At 41.9% G+C, this 13056-nt stretch overlaps 1 protein-coding gene across 1 annotated transcript in view; it reads left to right on the top strand.

The window, feature by feature from the left end:
- dchs1b (dachsous cadherin-related 1b) overlaps positions 1-13056 on the top strand; it is an 83525-nt gene that overhangs the window by 7175 nt on the left and 63294 nt on the right. The window contains exons 2-4 of the mRNA XM_005928055.3: positions 6540-7385; positions 7470-7667; positions 8332-9105. Of these exons, the coding sequence (XP_005928117.1) occupies positions 6558-7385; positions 7470-7667; positions 8332-9105 (1800 nt within the window). The 5' untranslated portion in view covers positions 6540-6557. The remainder of the gene's footprint in view (positions 1-6539; positions 7386-7469; positions 7668-8331; positions 9106-13056) is intronic.

Below are 13056 nucleotides of genomic sequence, written 5' to 3'. Positions count from 1 at the left end.
TCAGAAAACCTTTAAAACCTTGAGAAAAAACACACATATTCATCAGAAGAGCTAAGCTCACTGCACGTTCACTTGGCCTTGAAGGTTAAGAAGTGAGCGAAGCAGCTCCGGCTGTGTTTTCACTTGCTCCATGGCTTCACAGATGGTCCACAGGGTACATTATTTATGTGTGTACATGTCAGTCTGCATTTGTGCGTTTGCTCACACTAACCTTTTTGTTTAGTTTTCTTTAAAGAAATCCTATTCTGAATCAAACTTTTCTTCTGCTGCATCTCTATTTTCTTTTCTTTCTCTGCTCTTTCCATCTGCACGGCGCCGTTCTCTGTCGGCCGGTAAAATCTAGGACGTTTTGTCACTGGGGACCTGGTGTAGTTTGTAACTGCGTGTGTCTGCATTCTGGCTTGACAGCCTCTGTGAGAGTAAATAAACAAATCTTGAGTCATCACACTAGCTTTGAATTGTCATCTTGGTGCTGCAGAGTTCTATGTCTTTTGCAGTCTTTTTTTTTTTGCTTCAGCTGGTATCCCCATTGAAGTAAGAATTTGAGTAGTAATGTGCAAAAATTAAAGCGTAACTTGTCTATTTTTGGAGCAGCATACTAAATTGAAATGGACTCGTAACTTTAGCCAGTAATGACTTCTAGGAATTTAGCACAATTACAGATAAGTAAGTCTAAGTAATGCTCAGAATATGTAGCTAGGCAGTGATTCCCAAGAGCTGTTATTGCTTTTATTCTGCCCCAGCTCATAGAAGAATGTGTGTGTGAGTGTATTTTTGGGATGTGACCTGATACATTGACAACAAAGCAAAATAGAAAGTATATATATGTAGAGCCAGATCCAAATGATAGACTATTGCCAATTTAGTTTTCAGTTTTAAGATTTGGATACTATTACTATTTGGTAAAGAGAATAAGCAATCATTTTTTGAGTACCGCTATCTCCGATCCACCAGTGTCACCTGTGAATTTTATTAAATTCAATTTTATTTATATCACGCCAAATTGCACTTGATAATGTAAGGTGAAAAGTCTACAATAACACAGAAAAATCGCCAACAACCAGACAATCTCTCGTGTGAATGGAGCTGTTTTCTCTCCTGGCTCAAATGTAGGCTGTGCACTGTGAGACTCAAGAAAGACAAAGTATACAAGCCAGACTGGGTAGCCTCCTTTTAAACATTCATGTGTTAGCAAAGGGAAATGCAGTCTCCTTGTCTGAAGGTGCTCCTTTCTCTCATTTTGGACTGAAAGCAGACCAAGTGCTACATTGACTCATTAGCCCACCTGGACCAGCGCTAACTGATTGACATGCTAACTTCAGTAGAAATCTCTGCAGCACTGCACATGTTTGTCATAACTTCGTAGCTGTTAAGTCTTCACATTCTGGCGATAACAATAACTGTGTTTTCATTTTTCAAAATCTATTTTAAAGTTCTTACAGATTGCACCTTTAAATAAGTCATGACATGGTTTTATATCCAAATAAGAGTGTGGAGGCAAATAACTAACTTTCCAAATACCTTTGGATTAGACAGTTTTTTTCTCTTATATTTACATCCTCAATCAGAAAGCCTATTGTTTGAACTTTTTCATTTTCTATTTGATTTGGCATGAAAGCCACAAATGAAAACAGATTATGGACTTCATTCTTATTCTCAGTAGGTTCCTGGCACAGACCGCTGTGCTCTCTGTGAACTCACTTCCCCTTGCCCACCCTCTGCAGCCATGCTCATGTCACTCGACATAGGAAAAAGGTGATAAAATCAAACTCCAGAGCAACGTTTTATGGACAAAATTTAAAAAACAAACCAAAACCTTTCATAAAGTTGAGATAAATATGTAATAAATGAGTCCTTATAAGAGAGTTTGTAATTGAGCTTTTAGCTCTTAGTAACAATTTGATAAGAAGAGAATTAAAAGTCAGAAATTTTATTCAAATTATAATAAGATATGTGAGATGAATTACGACACTATCCACAGGAGACCAACGCCCGACCAGTTTTAGCATGTTCTCTTTCACTTTTTTTACACTATCTGGTTGTGGAGGGATTAGGACTGACGGCTAAAGCAGAGGAGAACAAAAGAACTGGTTCTTATTCCAGCATAATTAATTTAAATGTACTTACCAAGGGCTTACCAGTCTTCACACTGGAATTAGGCTGCGTTTCACTGGTTGTGAGAGCTTTTACAATTACATGCATCCCTTGGGTGATGTACTCCAGTCATATGACACAGTCATGAACTCGCTCTATGAGTAGTAGTATTAATATTGATTGTGTTTTGGTGTAGCACAAACATGTATATTTCAGTGTGTGTGCAACTTTCCAGACAGTGGCCGTCTGGTTGTCTGAGAGCATGGTGCTGTTATCCTTCAGAATCACTGGGTGGGGGTTGATTCAGTTGTGGAAATGAATTGAAATTGATATCCACCTTTAGTGTAGGTTCTTAAATTGAGGAAAAGTAAAAGCGGAGCCAGGGAATTACACGTAATATGCACAAAGACACACAGACGGCTCACACGCACATGTGCCTACTGCTGGTGACAGCTGGGGTTAGAAATAGGACGTCTATATCCAGATATGCATGGCAAGGCAACTCAAGGGGACACAGCAGTCATTGTTTTTGTGCTCCTAAACACACACACGCGCACACATACACACAACCCAAGTGACATGAAAACTGAAGAACAAAGCTTTCCTCCATCCTATACCCCCTGCAAGACTCAGCCCTCCTTCCCTTGTCCCACAAAGCTTTTTTGGCACTGCAGACCGCTGCAGCCTGTTTCACTACAAACTGACCTAACCTTTCATTCTCAGTCATTTAAATGTAACCGTATACTTGCATAGAAAATGCTTTGTCATACTTTTACAAACCAGAGCATTGCCATGTTGGGGTTATCAAGCATGCAGGTCTTGTGCCTGATGATACACTAGATTTTAACAGATGGGGTTTCAAAAATGCAAAAAGATGGTTGTATCCAGTGTTCTGTCTTTGTGGCACATTTTATTGTTGACTTTTGACACAGCATGAAACCTTTTCCTTTTATTCTCTTCTCTTTCTGTCTTGACTGTCAATCACAAAGTTTGGCCAACGTTCTGAGTGACACGGAAGCAGTTCCAGGAGTGACAAGTATCTATAGGCAAAGCCCTACCCTTTAACCACTGAGAAACCAGCTTAATGCAACCCTTTTGCTGTTCCATCAAAGCACAAGATGGCATAGATATCGGTGATACAGAGTGGCCTGTTTTTACTTGGAACTTTGTGACTTTGAGTCCTGTTTGGCTTGGCTGAGCGTAACTATGGCGTGCCCAGCCAGATCTGCTAAATACATTAGAGGGAACGGACAGAGGGAAGGAGGAGGAGGAGTAGAACATGCAAGGGATTGGGAGATGGCACCGCACGTGGAGAAGCTATTCCTGACAACTGAGTTTCGATAGTATAAACACATTTACACACATCCTCGCGCACATACCGTACTGCTTTAAATGGTCACATATAGAAAACGCTATGGTTTTCTATTATTTGGCTGCAGCGCTTAAGAGCGGAGGCCCATGCATTTGAGGCTTTGAGGGCTGCACACAGCAGAAGGAGATTATGGGGGTGCAATGCCAGATATAATGTGGCTGAGACTGCGTGGAGCCCTAAGGGTCTGCCCTGTCTGTCAATGTGGTCGCACACAGATGATGTCACTGCTTGCATGCACATGTCATGCACACATGAAAGCCTGCAGACAGGTTGAATCTTGCTTGTTGTGCTGCTTGAACCCGTTTATGTCTTACTTTTCTGTTTTTTTTTAAGATTAGGAGAAATTCCAAACCTCTTTAAATTGGCCGTGCATAATTCATCATAATTTTAAAGAGAGCCACTAGAGGGAGTGTATCAGGTGATTGTCTTTTACTCCGCTGACTCTTTGTTAAAGCCAGAGTACTTTCAATACGAGCTCTATTTTAGCCCCTGCACTCTCCATCCCTCGTCGGCTCGTGTTGTCCAAAGCAAACACAAGTGTATTGCAGCCCATGTCAAAGGTGGAGATGATGTCATGGACAGACTGCTCATTGACAGTGACAGATTGCAGCCATGCGATCAGTTCATCAATATTACCTTTCACTGACACTCAACTGAAGCAGTGAGAGAGAAAAGACGTAAAAAGACTGGAATACACCCTTTCTGACATCATAAGTTCTGCCTGCACAGTCCAGTGGTCTCTAAAGGCAACAGGCCTGCCAAGCCAAAGCAAACTGCAATGAATGTTACTTTTGCTATTGTGTTCCAAATCTGCTTTTTCCACGTCTCTGCTTTGTTCTTTTCATGCTGTTCTCCTTGGTCTGCTCAATGGCTGTGTTATGGTACTGAGTTAATTTCATCAGAGCGACGTCTCAAAAGGCCCAAGCTATGACTCTGAGTTTCCCTCACTGCAGTTAAAAGGCTTTGTTTTTTCATCACACCCCTAATTGTCTCCCAGGCCTCTTTCAACTTCTCTCTCTCCTCTCTTTTCGTCTTGTTTCAGACAGACACAAACACTGACAACTACTTTGAAACACAGAGACAACAAAAGAAGGGCTTTGTGTGGAGACATGTGCTCAGCCTGAGCATTGTGTAGGAGTGCAGCAACTGTCCAGAGCAGCCATGTGTACCAGATGTAGGGGTCAGTCAGAGGGGCCAGTATCAGTGTCCCCTTCCCCAGTCCCCGTGGAGCTATAGCCTTTATTAATCTTTCCTCCTCAGAGGCCTCATAAATGACCGCAGGTCAGAGTCAGTAGAAAGACTGGTAAAGTGGATGATAGCACAAGGATTCATCACATAAAATATTGTTTTATGTTTTATTTGTGTCATATGCATACTTAAAAGTTTTTAAGGAGACTTGTAAATCTAAACTACTAGCAAGAAACTCATTTCCTTCTGATTATTGTATATGAGATAGCAGTCATTCAAAAGGGTAAGTGTATGGTCCTTTTTGTGTGTGAGACTATGAATTCTTTAGTTTAATGTATGTGCGAAATCTGCAGCCAGCAGCAGGCTGGCTTTTTCTCTAGAGGTGAAAGACATTCCTAAAGTTAACTGTCCAGATTATACATGCACTATGGGAGTGATTTTTTTTGGTGAATATGGCCATCCAGCAAGGGCCACCGCCCGCCATTGAAAACTTGTCTCTAGTTTGCTACTGGCCTTTTGCCTGCATCGCACATTTATAGTTTTGATAATTTAACAGCAACAGGGGCAGGAATCATTCACATTGCAGAGAGTTTAGGCATTAATGTTCCGATCGCCGTAGAATATTGTTAAAGCATCATCTCTCCGGTCTCAAAAGTGTGATGAATGAGTTGTGTCAGGGCTGGACGGTTCTCCTCATTGCAGGATGTTTTGAAGAGTTATATGCTCAATAAATCTTCCCTTATAAATACGAGTGAAACGTGCATAAACAATTGGTCTCATTTTGAAAGTAATCTAAATATTTGTAGACTTCGCCAAGGGGTAAAACGTGCATCTATCTCGTGAGAGGCCAGTTAAACTTGTTCGGTTAAACTTGCCAGAACATTTATGAGCGTATTTCCAGGATTTTATGCTAGTATGCAAAAGTATGTGTCAAAACTGGGTCAGTTTCCATTTGCAGATAATTATTGGTGTTTGTTTTAACTTGCTGAAAGAACCAGATGGTGGTTATGCTGCAGGTTAGCTTAAAACACTGTCAGGTGAGTTTTAGTTTGACTTCGAAAATCTTGTGATTAAGGTTCCTGCTGTCGACATGTCACCGTACCGCTTTCTGTCACAAGAGGCTAAGCATAAACAGTTGCTGGCAAGAAGCGTGTGACTCTGCAGGGGTTTGTGGACAGTTGTTCATCATTACTTCCATTGATTTGGCATTAGCACGAGGAGGATACTTTATGGAAGCGTGCATGATTTAAAGTTTGGGGAACCAGAGAGGCTAAGAGGCTAAGCTATAGGCATACTTTCCCAGGCTTTCTGCGTTATTGTAAGCATTTGCTGTTCTGATCTGTGCTATCTATAAAATATTTGACAAACAGATCTTAATTCCCAGTGTGTTATGTTCTGCCCACTTTAAGATATTGTCACCCAGTGGATAAAAGTTGTTATCCTGTGGATAATTATAAGTTATTACTGTCCTCAGTTTGGTCCACCCACTGTGGATCCTGGACAGACTCAGACGTCCATTGTCATGCTCTTTCAGTGCTTCCAGATCCAGCTGGAAACTTCTGTCTAAAATGTTACATATATCTATTTTATGGGGAAAAAGCTGAAATTCATCAGGCAGTGTCTTTAATATCTGTTCTATACCACTATAAATGTGTTAGCACCTTGTCATGCGGGGATTTAAGATACATACTCAGTGAAAATAAAAAAGAGATGAACATTCTCTTTTTGTTTCATGCAAAACAGCGAATTTTCAAGAGGGAATTTTCAATAGAGAATGAAAAGCGCTGTACACTTGCTCAATTCAGGTTTCATAAAATATACCTGCACTTTTAAAAAGTCATATTTTTGTGGCTAATATTTTCTTCCCTCTCTTCTTTTCTTCCAGGAGTTTTAGAACCCAGCCATGCCGATAACAAGTAAAGGGTCAAGAGGGAGGTTTTGGGTCAGTGAACCCTGTGTGCGTTCACGCCTTTGGCATCAGAAGGTCTATTTTTATTTCTGTGTCATCCTTGTTCTGGTCCAGACAACAACTGTTCTCGGTGCACTAGAACTCCAGCTGGATGAAGAGCAACCGGCAGGGACCATTGTTGGGGACATCAGTGCTGGGTTACCGCCTGGTGAAACTGCAAGTCTTTATTTCATCTCGGACCACGAAAGCACAGGTGTCAGCAATGACCTCAATATTGACGAGACCACAGGCATCATTACCACTGCACGCCGTCTGGATCGTGAACAGAGGGACCACTATAGCTTCATTGCTGTTACAATGACCGGGGTCACTATTGAAGTGTCAATCACTGTCAACGACATCAATGACCACGCACCTGTGTTCCCAAAAAAGAGTGCTGTTCTTAAGATCCCTGAGCACACAGCTGTGGGCACAAGGTTTTCTCTGGAGCCAGCGACCGATGCAGACAAGGACCAGCTGACCACCCAAGGCTATGCTATTCGTGAGGGCAATGTAGGCCAGACATTCAAACTTGAGACCAAGAGAGGTGCTAACAAGGTGCTATATCTAGACCTGGTAGTCAATGGACTGCTTGACAGGGAAAAACGCTCATCGTACACCCTGGTAATAGAGGCTTTTGATGGGGGTTCACCTAGGAAGATGGGATCTATGACCCTGGAGGTGACTGTGACTGACATAAATGACCACGCGCCAGTCTTCAATCAAAGCAGATACCACTCTATTATCTCTGAAAGTCTCCCACAGGGAAGCAGTATCCTCCAGGTTAGTTTTTGTGCTCTAATTTGGTTCTAAAATAATGTTTTTGACTCCACATTCATCAGGATTTTGTTTTTGCTGTCTGTGCAGGTGTTTGCCACAGATGAGGATGAAGGTGATAATGGGCTGGTGCTTTATGAAATCAACCGACGTCAGAGTGACCCTGAACACTACTTTGTCATTGATGTAAAGTCTGGGGTCATCACTCTGAATAAACCCCTGGACTATGAGCTTAAGAGGGTTCATGAACTGGTGGTCCAGGCCAGGGATAATGCCAGCCACCCTGAGGTAACTGCATTGTGGCCCCTTCATTATAGTGCATTAACAAAGCCGTGCAGTGTGTTTAATAGGTTGTAGCATATCGTATTATATACTTATATTAGATAGAAATTGCTAATGAGCCGCAAAGAGCACGAATCCTATTGATTGATACTGATGGTCCAAATTCATTATTATCTAGACATGGATTCCTCGCTGGTTCCATTCAATTTTGTGGTTCCCAGACGATGAATGTCAGTGACACATTGTGGTTGGTTTCACCTTTTTTAAGACAAATATTGTATGGCATTGCTATCTAGTCTGTTTCAGGATTTGTGATCCCCTGAGTTTCCTCTATCACCATCATCAGGTCAAAGCTAATTTGTTTTTCCATCACTTTGGTTTAGAAGAGTGACTATAGGCCTAGTAGCACCTCTAGTATGAAGCACAACTTTATTGCTTGACCAACACATTTCAGTCTGTAGCCTTCATCAGTGTCAACACGTGGTGACATGATGAAGTGTTGCTGGAGCTTGTTTTCCTGGCCACTAACATGTTTAGCCTAAATTAGTCTTAAATGGTCGATTTAAGCATACCAACAGTACAAACTAATATAATGAATGTGAAGAACTTGTGCTGCGCTGATGAATTCCCAGTAGAAGAATTATCTAAATCCTATAACTTGTTTTCACAGGTGACCAATGCATTTGTGACTATTCATGTCCGTGACTACAATGATAATCAGCCTACTATGACCATCATCTTCCTCAGTGAGGATGGTTCTCCAAGAATCTCAGAAGGAGCCCAGCCTGGCCAATATGTAGCTCGGATATCTGTCACCGACCCAGATTATGGAGAGTACGCCAACGTCAATGTGTCTCTTGAGGGTGGTGATGGGAAGTTTGCTCTTACAACCAAGGACAGTATCATTTACCTTATATATGTTGACCAGGTCTTGGACAGAGAAGAGCGGGATTCGTATGACCTAAGGGTGATGGCCACAGATTCTGGCACACCCCCGCTCAGAGCAGAGTCCTCTTTCACCATCCAGGTGACTGATGTCAATGACAACCCCCCTCTGTTTGACCAGCAGGCGTACAGACAAACCATTCCTGAGGTTGTCTATCCTGGATCCTTTGTTCTTCAGGTTACTGCCAGGGACAAGGACCAGGGCCCCAATGGGGATGTGCGATATAGCCTGCTAAAGGGCAAAAACTCTCACTCTGATTGGTTTTCGATCGATCCAGTTACTGGGATCATTACCACAGCAACTGCTCTGGATTTTGAATCAGAGCCAGCGCCTAGTGTGACTGTGGTTGCGATGGATAGCGGACGCCCGCCGCTGTCATCGACAGCGAAAGTGGACATTGTGCTGCAGGATGTTAATGACAACACGCCGGTGTTCTCCAGCAACTTCTACAATACCTCCATCAAGGAAAACACCCCAGCGGGGACTTGCTTCTTAGAGGTAGGAGAAACCCTGACAGAGAAAGTTTTCTCTTCAGCCTTTTGCTTCTCCTTCTAACTTATAAATCTTTTATCTATTTTTCTCTCTACTTGTCTTCATTTTGTAGAGGAACTGACATTTTTAATTCTTTGAGAGCTCTATCTTGCAGTGTGTTGAACACAAAACTATTGTCCTACTTACGCAGCCAAAACCTAGTATTCACTGTCTTCCCAGTCCTCTCATCTCTTTATTCCCTCTCTCTTTTCACAAACACACTCCCCGTAAAACCCACTATGATTACTCCCCTGGCAAAGGCCTGATTTATACATCAATATAAAGTGGTCTGGAAATCAAAGTCACGTCTGAAGTGAAAAGCAGTCTCAAAATCCTGCTTCACAATGGATGGGGCACTTGGAAGCACTGACACATTGTGATGTGATTCATAAAGTCTGGGATATTCAATGATCTCATTTAAAGGGAAACTATATCTAACAGAAAGAAGAAAAAGAAAAGCAGGGAGGGAGTCTTTACCTGAATTCCTGAAGCTCCTTTGAGGAGATTTACTCTCTTCTGGTGTGGCCTCTCTCTCACCTCGTAGGATTGCCATGGTAACTTAGCCAGAAATGTGGGGTGAGCCCTTGGTATCGGTGCAGTACCTCGCTTCGGCTTAACTGTCTTGTTTTCGTCACAATTTCGGCAGCTTTCATATATGAGGCGGACCTCGCCTGATTAAAAAGGAGAGCTAGATTGTCTTCCAGAAAGGTCTTAACATGGCATCGTGCACAGATCAGACCAGCAGATTTTACAAGCCAGTTTTAAACGCTTTGACATGAGGCAGGAACCCCCCCCCCCCACCCCACCCCTTTTTCAAAAATTTTAAGATAGCTCACTGCTGGGCCTAAAACACCACTGAGATTCTAATAAAAGGCTCTGGTGCCGTATTAAAACCAGAAAGACTAGTAGAGTTTCATGTTCTTGTAGGTTCACTTATCATGCATTGGAAAAGCTGGCATATGGGCTGGCTCCTTTGGGAAGACATGAGACGTGACGAAATGTAATGAGGACTATAAGATGTAAATGAAGTAAAACAGCAGAGGAGAGAGGGATTGATATGTAGAAAGAACAAGAAATGCACAGATGGAACCTTTAAATGTTTTCACAGTCAGATCCAGGCGGTGATTTTGTCTGAACCCTGTACTTTGTCCTCAGTTAGCTTGCCCTTTTGCATTATTATTACATCCCTTAACCAACTAAATGAACCCTCTAGACCCTCATTCCAGTTGTTGCAACAGTTGTAATCAACTGTTACTGATTTTTTTTCTTTCTAATCCTAGCCGGCAGTTATTCTGGCACTAGGTGCAGGCTAATCCCATGCCAGACATCACGGGTAGTTTTCCAGTGTGCCAGAGAGATTGAATAAGGTTTGATTTAGTCATTCCGGCACGTTCCTCAATGCTTGCTTCATCTGTGCCGAGAAACTCCAGGCGAGAGTCTCCCCACAAGAGCTGCAGTTTTTCAGTATAATGGCAGCTGGTGTTAACTTTTTTCTTGGCCAGTGCAACATGGACACACAAGCGCACGAAATAATCTGAGACCTGACATCATAGCTTAATGAATCCTGTTCCAGATTTGTTTTGAACTGATCATTTAATTATTGTGATTTACTAGCATCATTTTTTTTACACTGTCAGCTAGTGGGAAAGTCGAGATTTGGGTCAGCTGGCCTGCTTGGATTCAGTTTACATATTTTCTTGCGGTGTTATTTGGCACAGATTAGCCGTTTGTGAGATTTGTCACGCTCCGCACAGTCAAGACAATGGCAGAATTGTACAAATATTTACAATATTTAGCAATCACTGTTTGGAGTTTGGAATTACTACGCTGGCCCGGCTGGCTAAGTTTGGATTTCGGACACTTAAAAATGGGGGGAAATCAACTAATGTTTAATATCTAAACAAGGAAATGTGTTATCAGGAGACATGTATGAAGAACGTTCTATATGCTGCTTTTCTTCCAGTCTTTCCTGAGTCCCACAATTTGCTTTTTGTTTTGTCATATCTTTATTTTCATTGTCATTTGTTTTCTCCCAGTTTTTCCCTTGTTTCTGTCCCGTTACATCTTTCTCCATAGGTTGATTTTGCTTTCGCTCACTCTTCACCTACACATACACACAAATATAGTACATGCAGTGTGTAGGAAGCTTCTTATCAGTTTGGCCACTCTAGTATTCTGTAATGTGCTGCACTGTTTATATGGCCACGGCACAAAGGGGTTATTTATTTCTCAGTTTCCTCGCTTTCCTTTTCTTCCGCTTCCTTAAAGTATTTCCCAGGCTGGTGAGGTTAAAAAGTGGCTGTGTGTGTTTGTGTGTGTGCGAGTGTGTAGCATACACATTCGCCGGAATCGGGTTCACAACCTGAGAAGGTAAAGGTCATGAGAACATTGGAGATTGTAACTGGTGGTGAAAAGCAAGCAAAGTTAGTCCTTAAAAACAAAAAATTTGCATGTGAAGGTCGCTGAAATCATCTGATCTCATGTCATCATTCTTTCTGAATGACTGCTACTTCTACTGAGTGCATATGATTACTTTCAGATTTCTTACTCGTTTAAAATTTGTGTTTTTCAGAGTTAAAGCATTTTTCCCATCTGTGTGGGTTGTTCCTTGCAGAGCCTCTGTCAAATCCAATGACATGCTGAGTTCCAGCATAACCTGACTGCTGGAAAGGCACTGTTAATCTCACAAGCAGTAGCACGCACACTCTGGTCGTAGCTCCAAAACAGCCCGAACGGACATCAGCGAATTGATGCTTTGCTTTGATTAAAGACTAAAGCAAATCAAGTCCAAATTAAATAAAAGTGAAATGATGATTTCAAAACAAAAAGATAAATTAGCTTCGATAGTTAAAAACAAAACAACAAAGCGGAAAGCACAAGTTTTTTTTGTGCGTGTATATACGAGTATGCGCATGTCCGTATGTCATCCAGTATGTCTGTGTATGTGTATGTGACCTCACTTTCAGCAGGTGATCTCCCCTGTGATGTTCAGCATGTGGTTTCCTGGTCAGGGCTGTTGAAAAACACTCATCCAGACAGACGCAGATGTGCTCTTCTGGGAAATGTACTATATGAAGAGATGGGAAATGGCTTGTTGGCATTGCTCTACAAAAGCAGTGAAGCGCTCTAGTACCACAGCCCAAATACACAAATCTGCTTAGTAAACTCGAGTTATAAAATTAGAGCTGCTGGCTTCAGGCAACTGAGAACATGATGATTTTATGACAGTCTCACTAATCCAAAACGCTGTCACTCCTAAGTGGACACTTTTTGTTAGGCTTAGACACCAAAATATTCTGAAGTTCATTCAGACCACTTTGAGGTGCATACAGTACAGTACAATATAAAACATGACATTTCCTGTTTCCACTTTGAGGCGCTCTAAAAGTTTCTTACTACTATGTGTTTGACGCACGACTCTCATCAAACCTGTTAAGTTTTGTGCAGACTGGACAATATATCTTTGAATTACAGCAATTGCGTGCTGTAATTTAACACGCTGGTAGGGTAACGCCCTGTGATGAAAACTTAGTTTACAAAATAATGTAACACCAACTCCTTAACGCTTTCCCGAATAAATTTTAGATGTCTCAGGTCAGTCAGCTGGATCCAGTACCCCAAACTGTTAAAAATGTAATTTGAATGTTGCCACCATATGACTCTGTGACTGTCGTTTAATATTGCCTTATCACGCTTGAGAAGTTTGGGTCATTGTTTGAGGCATAGTTGTGCGGTAGTTGCACCATCACCTGAGACCAAGAAGTTCTTGAGTTCAAATCCATCAGCTGGCTGGAGTCTTTTTTCTGTGCTGTCACAGCAACTCACACAAGCACATATGGGCATGCCTTTGAAGGTAACCGAAACTAAGTGAAAAACATATAGGTGGGGGAGGTTTCTTTTAACAGGTGGAGTTAGTCT

Source organism: Haplochromis burtoni, unplaced genomic scaffold (genome assembly GCF_018398535.1).
Source record: "Haplochromis burtoni strain Fernald_Lab_line unplaced genomic scaffold, NCSU_Asbu1 Contig_109, whole genome shotgun sequence".
Classification (NCBI taxonomy): domain Eukaryota; kingdom Metazoa; phylum Chordata; class Actinopteri; order Cichliformes; family Cichlidae; genus Haplochromis; species Haplochromis burtoni.
The sequence above is the reverse complement of the archived record's forward strand: the minus strand, read 5'-3'. Positions and strand labels throughout refer to the sequence as shown.